The sequence below is a fragment of the Erythranthe guttata genome, chromosome 6 (assembly GCF_056151865.1).
Source record: "Erythranthe guttata isolate IM_541 chromosome 6, IM_541, whole genome shotgun sequence".
NCBI lineage: Eukaryota > Viridiplantae > Streptophyta > Magnoliopsida > Lamiales > Phrymaceae > Erythranthe > Erythranthe guttata.
The window spans coordinates 14,625,632-14,635,212 of NC_142538.1; the positions used below are offsets into that span (position 1 = coordinate 14,625,632).

The 9,581-nt window shown below is 35.2% G+C and overlaps 1 protein-coding gene across 1 annotated transcript; it reads left to right on the top strand.

Annotated features, from left to right (window-relative positions):
* Nucleotides 1-317: 317 nt before the first annotated feature.
* Nucleotides 318-9,312, top strand: PEX12 (peroxin-12). The gene is made up of 10 exons (XM_012987029.2): nucleotides 318-593; nucleotides 1,535-1,640; nucleotides 1,864-2,012; nucleotides 3,394-3,643; nucleotides 4,350-4,459; nucleotides 5,088-5,162; nucleotides 5,593-5,679; nucleotides 7,078-7,164; nucleotides 8,054-8,191; nucleotides 8,657-9,312. The coding sequence occupies exons 1-10, from the start codon at nucleotides 486-488 to the stop codon at nucleotides 8,726-8,728; spliced, it is 1,182 nt and encodes a 393-aa protein (XP_012842483.2). The 5' UTR covers nucleotides 318-485; the 3' UTR covers nucleotides 8,729-9,312.
* Nucleotides 9,313-9,581: the final 269 nt, after the last annotated feature.

Consider the following 9,581-nt stretch of genomic DNA (forward strand, 5'->3'; position numbering starts at 1 on the left):
CTTCATAATGTAGAGTTTGAATGGGATAAAACGGGTACAAAAGTGATAATATTCCATATAATCTCGAAGATTCCACTAAATTTGATGAGTTGAGGGGATGGTTGTAATTATCCAACCAAGAGGGGTGTTTTTGTAATTTGACCATACCTCAGGGGGTGTTTGTAATTTACCCTTCTGAAAATGATAGGGAAGTATTTTGTAACCAATATTGGAGGGGTCTATCTATAATTAATCCAAAATAAAATATACAAACCTGAACTTCAAGGGGTATTATTTCAACGAACTATATATATTGGGGGTCACTAGGAGTGTTTATTAGAATATAGGGGGCAAGTACAAAGAGCAATATTCATCGAGGGGGAAATCGCCAATTGTTTAAATTTATAGGGAATCGCAGAAGAAAAGAAGTGAAGAAGACGAGCACACATACAGAGATAGAGAGATAAAGAGAGATTGGAGAGAGGAGAGAGGAGAGAGAAACAAATATGTTGTTTCAGGTGGGAGGGCAAGGTACGCGGCCGACATTCTTCGAGATGGCCGCCGCTCAGCAGCTGCCGTCAAGTCTACGCGCCGCCCTAACTTACTCCTTTGGGGTATTTATCTTTCTCAGTTTCTGCACTCTGCCATTTCAATTTGTCATTTTCTTCTCTAGATTATTTCCTATTCGAAATTGGAATTGTCTCTGATAAACCTAAATTCTAATTGTTTAGTTAATTGAACCAGATTATAATAAGAAAAAATATCTCAAGAAGTATGAATTTCCTAAATTGCAAATGTCAGAATAATTACATGCATATTAAAGTTTGTTAAACTGAAAAATTTGCAAATTTTTTGAATCTGTGATCGTATTGAGTGGTCTTCTATGAAAAATTTGTAGAGCACTTATTCAGTTTTTTTTTTTTTTTTTTTTTTTTTCTTTTTTGTGTGTGTGGTGAAAAAATGGATTTAACCAGACAAAAAACCCTTATTGCGTGAAGTCTTGAATATTGAGATAATCTATTCATGATTAGTTAACTATTTGAGGATGACTTGATGAACCATCTTCTACGAATGATGAGTTCCCTATATACTGTCTGTCATACCTCAGAAAAGTAGAAAATATTGTTGTCTAATCAAACTAGATATGTTATTCGCCTAGTAAACCAATGTTCCCGTCGTTTTAAATACCTTATCGGTGCCTCTGTAGGAGACTACTTCTATTTGTATATTCCAGAATCACGCGGTAAATATTATCAAGAGAAGATAAGTTCTAGCATTGCCCATGGTATATAAGTCATGCAGTTCTCTTCCAAAAAGAACAGCATAATTAGAGCAGATTATACAATTATTTATGATGTTTAATTGTATCCAACTGCTTCTGTGCTTGTAGTTTTGGGTTCCGGGTTTCGGGTTCAATTTCGATTTCCGTCCAAAAAATAAATAGTGAAAGACAAAATAAGAAATAAAAATAAAAAGAACACACACACACACACTCATGGGTTACATTAATAAAAACTCGGGCTGAATTCTTCTATTACATGCCTCTTGCTTGCAGGTATTCGCTTTAAGAAGATCCTTCATTCACAAAATTTTGGACTACGAAGATGAATTTTTCTCGCTGCTTATGCTTGTGCTTGAAACTCACAGTTTGCGAACAACAGGTGAAAGTCATCTGAGTACTCACTTCTTGAATAATACTTGTATGTAGTTTCAACATATGAATTTTACTGGTATGTATCAGAAAATGAAATTTTCAAATGAACAAGCTATTGGCTTGTGTGACTGAGAAGGACTCAAAATGACACTCGATTTCCATCTTTTGAAATAAATCTTGAATGGTTCTGGTTGTACTACTTGCTGATTTGTTCCTTTAAATCTTTTCAGATGCTTCTTTTGCGGAATCTTTATATGGATTACGACGAAGGGGTGTTAATATTAGATTAAAAACGAGCAATGCACCTAAAGACTCTGGTGAGGAGATCCATCACACCGGTTTACAAAGGCGGCAAAAAGTTCTCTCTGTTGCCTTTCTGGTGAACAATCATTTCAATTACTCTTTCAGCTATTTGATTATAGTAAATTAAGAACTCCATATGTTGTGAATATGATTCTACTACATTGTATATATTTCCTGATTCCTGAACCTGATTGCATCAGTTGTTAAAAAGTAATTTTTCTGGATTTATGAGTAACGTGATAAAGTCCAAGTGCAAGGGTATTTTGTGCAGTGTTTTCACATTTAGATTACTAGAAAATACTCCATGTTTAGATAAAAATTGATTTTAGAAGGGCTTTTTGCAAAGACACTTCTTAGGGGTTTTTTCTATTTGCAAAAACTACCCATCTAAATTTAAATTTATAAAATACAAATGACCCTTGATATTTGTCACCGTTTTGCAGATTGCAGTTGGTTGTTTTTTGAATGTTTTATTTTCAACTTGTTTTGGATGACGTCAATTACTTCCATAAATTTGTTAGACAACAGTAGCAATTTGTAAAAGATACAAATTCAAGGGGGTATTTGTATACATGAAAGGAGGTGTAATTTATACAGTCAGACAGGTAGATTCTGTACATAGCTATATATCATACTCTAATTATCAGTTGCTGGAAGTTGGTTGGTTTGACATTACTCTACGTAAACTGGTAGGTTATGCAAAAGCAAGGTAAAGTGAGACATAATTTAATCATTAACTGTTGATATCAGATATTTGAAGAATGCGAACTGCTACAAGATGTGAAGCATTTTGATCATAAAATTGAAACGTATCTCTCTGTAATCATTTTGCATATTCAAACTATAAGGATAAATGAATTCTTACTCTATTTTGTATTGAAAAAAGCTAGCTGTCGCTGACGTTTTGCCAAGATTTTTGTGATAAGCTGATACAAATACAAATATTTATTAGAGATTTGCATGTGGGTGGTTTGATATCTTTGGGGGGTCAACTAGCAATAGTTAAATCCTACCAAATAACAAATATCTAAAGGGTAATAAATAGGGAAATCATAAAAGCAACTAGCTTAAACCAAAACAGATTATATTGTAGAAGTATAATACTATAATACTATTACTCGACCTTAATATATTCAGGGTTGCATATAGTGTAGGAAAACAGTGATTCGGTGGTAATAGGATTCGAGCACCAGAACGTTTCCACATAAATCTTACTCCTATTTTAATGTTAGGGGTAGTTTTCAAAACATCAAGTGGTTAAAAGTTTTCTCAATATGCTTGAGGCCCTTCTTATATTAATCTCAGCATATATCCTTGGATGGGTAGATTATGATTATCATTCATGCAATGTCTGTAAAAATATTTGTTCTAATGCAAATGTAAATAGTTATCGAGAGATATAATGGAGAAAGTTAATATAGCATTGAAGATTAATGGAAAATGCTAAATATTTTTAGGTTGTGTTGCCATATTTGAAGTCAAAAATGCAATCAATCTACAACAAGGAAAGGGAAGCTACTCTTCAGGCAAGTCTATGGGGAGATAATGATGATAGGTTTGATGATACTGACTATGTTGGTGGGGGCAATAATTCTTCTTTTGCGAGGGAAACCTCGGCTATTGAAGCATCAGCTCGAGCTCGTTGGATGAAGAGGATACAAAAGACTGTTTTTGCTTGCTATCCTTGGTTACATGCTGGAAATGAAGGTCCTTGTAGCACAAGTTTTGCCTTTAATTATTTGATGATTCGTAGTCTTTGTTTGGATTACTAGATTTTAATTGTTGCATTTATTTATTAGGTGTTGACGTTTCATCCTTGTTGAACTTGAATACTCTTTCCACTTACTTATATACTAAGATGTAGTTATGGATTACAAATATAGAGGAAGGATTACTATTTTGCAATGAACAAAAAGTCGAAGTTATGTCTTCCTGGCTATGCCTTTACACTTCTTATTGTTCATGGCTGAGCATGCTAAGTAGATTGAATAGGTGGCATGTAGCTATTTCAGACGAAAATTAAGACCATACAGATCATATCCCTGTATATAGTAGAAGGCGTGAAACTCATCTTTGGGAAGAATTTAAATTTGAACTACGTGTATGAACTAGTCTAATAGATCTGTAACTGTAGTACATGTCTTCTTTGGCATTTACTGTTTCTTTCTTTTTAGAAAAAATATATATCATGTTTCGCCGCAGACTTTGATGGTTTCATTTTATTATGATACTTTTTCTACACAAGAATATCCTTTGTAATATTTTTCCCGAAGTTTATCAATTTCGGTATAGAGCTTGCCCTGTCTTAATACACAAGCAAAGTAGCATATCCATCATGCAGCAAATTATCACCATTATCACTTGAATTTATAGCTATCGTCCTCCTGATAAGAGCTAGTATTTTGACGTGCAGGATTATCTTTTTCTTACCAGCTATTGTACTTGTTGGACGCCACTGGGTTTTACTCTCTAGGATTACATGCACTTGGCATTCATGTTTGTCGAGCAACTGGGCAGGAGCTGGTATTCTTTCAAGATAATATGAATTAAAAGTTTTTTATATCTGAATTTATGTGTAATTATCCTTTTCAAATGTCAAAAGATCCCTCTTATATGTGTCTTAACTTGTTTACAGCGGATTTTTGTAAAATTTACGAGCTCAATGTACTAACATGTAGCATGCCTTCCCTCCTTTGGTATTATGCTTATATCAGAGATAATTTGTTTATTGTGATTCTTCTACTTCTGTACATTAATGAGATGGATAAATAATTACGGGTATTCTTGAATAAACTGCCCGCTTCATGTTATCACCCTCCTTGCCTGAAATACTTACTGTCGGAAGTTTTAGTCCTCTATTTTCTGCAGTTGGTGTAGTAATTTATTTTATGACAACAGTAGGCATGTGTTCTACCACTTCTTTTCTAATATTGACATTTGAATTTTCACATGACTTCATTGTTCTGTATTAATAATTTGAAGTTTAGCACATATACCTTATAACATTGTGGGCATGCAAAAAATGCAATATTCAAATGATAGTAATCCTTTTGCGATTGTGTAACTATGTTCTCGTTAGATGGAAGTATCACTTCTATCATTTCTATTCTCTTATCATTTTGAGCCTTTTCTATTTCTGATGTCAAGATAGATGGATACATCTTCCAGAATTTCGAAAATTAGAAGCCGTGAACGTGAGAGACTCCGTGGGTCCCCTTGGCTAAAGGTGTGTATTAGTCTTGTTGCCTTGTTGATTGTATGGTATGTATAAGCCCATAGTTCAGTTAGCTATATGATTTATTCAAATGTGCACAAAAAAAAAACAATTCGTTTGAGTGTACATAAAGGCAATAATTGTATTCAAATGTGTTGGTAACTGCTGGTAAGCAGGAAATGGGCAAAATGACCTTTTGGGCCTTTTATAGTAGGACTGTAGGAGTTTAGTATTTTAGTTTTTATTGATCATTTGATGTTTCAAACCAGTTTCTATATTATTCTGGTGTTTCTGATAATTGTTTTAACCGCAACAGTACATGGAATGCATACGTTTATTTACAGTACGATTTAGGATGTCTTGGATTCCATCCAACAACAATTTCATGATTCTACTGTAGCTAGATTCTAAACTGAATAGTTAAGTCCAAATTACATCTCAGGCACTACAAGGGGGTTTGCTCACTTGCGGATACGCCGTCCTTGACTATGCCCAGACTGGTTTGATTGCAGCTGTTTTTTTCTTTAAGGTGAGTATCGTATATGTTCTGCTTGTTTTAATTGCAAAAAACTATGTGGATGGAAGTGATATTGCCATTTGTTTTGTTGCCTGGCTTGTGGTTGTTAGAATTTGATACGAGCCGAGTACTGGCGTCAATTGAATCTGAGTAAGGGTATAGCACACTGAATCAGAAAGATATTGTGTATATCAATGTAGTCTTGGGGTGCGTCCGTTTAAGTTTGTTATTGTTTTGTATTTGCGAAGGAGAAGTTAATACGTTAAATAGTTGAGCATCCTGATTGACGTACTAAATGCATTTCAGGACTTGTTTATATGTTGGAAATTTGTGTTTTCTTCATTCAATTTTAGTGTTAACCAGGGTTCTTATGGTGACCGAGGTGTAGGACTAATATAGGCTGTATATTCAAGCTCTTTTTTGTGCTTGCGTTGCATGATGTCTTTAGCTTGAGGTTGTTTGAAGAATTTTGCACCTCGAGAACTTAACTGCATGCTCCTTCCCTTATTTGGGCTTAAAAATATATTCATCTTATTACCTTTAGTTCGGAATTTGGGATTTCTATCTGGTTAGTTTTCATTCTTTAGATGTTTCATGATAATGTTGTAAAGGAAAAATAGAGGCCCAATTTATCATTTCAGTGTGGTACTTTTGTACTATGGTTGAAAAGTGGGATTGGTGGGTTCCCTGCCACGATGTTCTTGGAAATTTTTTATATGCTTGGATGATAAGTGCAGATGGCAGCATGATAGTCGATGTTTGATGCTGGGCCAATGGCAGTGGAATGAACTATAGGGCTAAATGATTACAATCTTCTATTTACCGCCTAGTCTATCTGTCCATCAGTTCAAATTTAAAGTTGTCCAGTGAAATGTAGAAACCTGTAAAAAATATAAAGTTGGAAATATTATAAACATTAAAAAGAAGAGAAAATGTAGTTTAGGCAAATAGGTTTAGTTTTTGGGATGTCACTGGGCCTTAAGAGTGTCTCTTAGAAGAAAGTTGATGGAATATCACATTAAAAGCAAAGCTTGTAAGAATTGAGATATATTATTTTTCAGAGAAGGTCTTATTGCAGACTTCTTGAAATTAACAAGGATAAAAATATCATTCTTGAACCAGACTTGATTCTAATTAATCCATGACCCATTTCAATATGGAAAGGGCTTTAACATTTCAATGCAAGCACCGGAATTTCTAGAAAATCACTATTTGACTTCAGTTGACAAATCTTAAAAATTGTAAGCAGCTGCTAACTGCATAGGAATCTCTCAAGTTAATATATTCATGTCCTTTTCTTTGTTTTGTTCTTCTATCATATGACCTTTTAGAGGGTGATATCCATCACACAGTCTGCCTTGAAATCTATTTGTCTTTCCTTTTGTATTGTACTAATATGTGATTGTGCAGATGATGGAATGGTGGTACCAGTCAGCGGAAGAGAGAATGTCAGCCCCAACTGTATATCCTCCTCCACCACCACCTCCTCCTCCAAAGGTCAGTTGCTCTCCTCATAAGACAATTACTCGTCATTCGTTTAACTGTTCGCGCGTGTGTGTGTGTGTGTGTGGGGGGGGGGGGGGGGGGGGGGGGTGTGGCTGGCTGTTAATTCTCAAAGGTGGTTTTTGTATTTAACCTTTAGAAGAAAGGAGAATGAGGGTGTTTCTCTTTGTTAAGTAAATAAGGTTACACATATCCTAATTTTCATTTAGATATGAAGTATAAGAAGAGAAGGTTTATTGACATTTGTGGGAAACATCTCAATTTTTCCAACGAATCCATTAATCTTCTGCAGTGCGATAGCAAGAATATCAGTCTTGCTATGGACCAGGATCATTGCTGGATGATATCTGAGTTCCAATTCCCCAAGTGCTATTTTATACCAAATCATGCATTATCAAAGTTTCTTCTGCCATCTATAATTTTCTGTTTGCCCAAAAATCAACGTACTGAGTAGTTTAAGCATCTACCTTCACAGATTTTTTTACAATATTAGAAGTGCAGATGTTTTCTTTATTGACCCGACTTCAGAAGAACTACTCAATACTAAAAAAAAAACAAGTGGAATACACTATGCTTATGTTTTCGGGTTTCAAAATGAGCCAAATGTTGACCTGTATCTGTTATAGCTTATACATTATACATTATCTGAAAATGTACGTGTGAAGACAATTGAATATAATATCCAGTCATTGTATTGGCAAACTATAATGTTAGCCGACTTTGTTTGCTAAAATCGAGTATAGTATTCGACCTTTTGGTGAAGGAAAGGGTGGTGGTAAGGTTTTTTAACTCTTTTCTAGATCAGTGTAGAAGTGTGAATTTGATTTCCTTGTTTCATATGACCAATGTGATGCTTCATTTTATTACGTTTACTGCCAAACAGGTTGCTAAGGAAGGGATTCCATTACCCCCGGATAGGACACTATGTCCTTTGTGCATGCAGCAACGTGCAAATCCATCAGTAATGGCGGTTTCAGGATTCGTTTTCTGCTATACATGTATATTCAAATATGCCAGTCAGGTCAGAGTCCTTTCTCATTAGGGTGTATTTCAAATGCTTCCCGTTTGGAGTGATTTCAAATCTTTCTGACATGGAATCATTTTCAATCGATTCATTTCAAATCCTTCAATCCAAAAATGAACCCTGAGATAATTCCAACGAAAGGAACGTCTTCCTGTGCATGTGAATTTTGACCATCTTTTAGAAACTTCCTCTGTCGACAGCCGCCTTATTTACATAGTTTTTTTTTTTTTTTTTCCAATTTTATGTTTTCGTGGGTCAGTTTTGGGTCTGCCTAACCTCCTCAACCGGCGGGTGTCTCGATTATAACAAAAAATACATGCTATGTTTTAGAATGTGTCTCCTCTCCAAGAGTTTTCCCACTCTTGTACATTGATATTCTTTATTATTTTATTTATTGGTACTTTCATCTATGTTTATCCTCTAGCATAATTTTATTTTTCTTTCTTTCTTTCATGGCCACAGTACAAGCGTTGTCCAGTTACATTGATGCCGGCAACAGTCGACCAAATAAGGAGGCTATTTCATGATGTATAAAAGACACCACCCTTTCATTTATTCAGGATGTTTTCCCGGTCAGTTGTTTCCGGCTTTCTATACGATGAAATTCCAGTATTCGTGGCCACTCCTGTAAACTGAAGCATTACAATTTATGCCCGCTGAGTTCGTGTTGAGGCAGTCAGTGCTAACTATGGCCAATGGTATCACTGTATATGAGCTGAACCGAACGGTTGGTCATTGACATATATGCTGACTTTCACCGGGGAAGATTAAGCAGGTATGCCATTTGTTGAACTCAGATTTACTCTGATCATAAGAATAAGACCCATATGTATGTAGCTTAAGTAAATGTTAGATCGTTTTAACCTCCTCGTTAAATAAAATGTAAGCTGGCCACTTACTTCTGTGGTTACCTATTAATTTATGTTTTTCGATTAATTTATAAAAAAAATCTCCCGGAAGAAGCCCGCTGCCACAACAGGGTTTAAGGCATATCAAACCCGGTTGTTGAACTTGCAAATGCAGACGAGATATTACAAAATAAAGGCTCAAGCAATTGATCCTCCCAAAAGTGAATGTTTGATCATCTCTCATTATTTAGGCAGGTGTGGCTTGGCTAAGTAGCAAGAGTTATTGTTCATTGATTATCATTTTGTTTCGTCATCTCTAGTATCGAGATAATTATTCGTCTTTGGAGATGCCTTATACAAGGTGCTCTAGTTTTTTTCTCTCTTTAAAAAAGAAAATCATCGAGATTGAATTGAAACACGTGCTTCAAAGATAGTTGTTTGTACACAGACAAAGGATAGAATTGTCGAAATCGTCCTCTCCGAACGTTTCATAGTCAAATCGGGGTTGATCAATGTGTTGTGTTAGATGGTGGGATAGT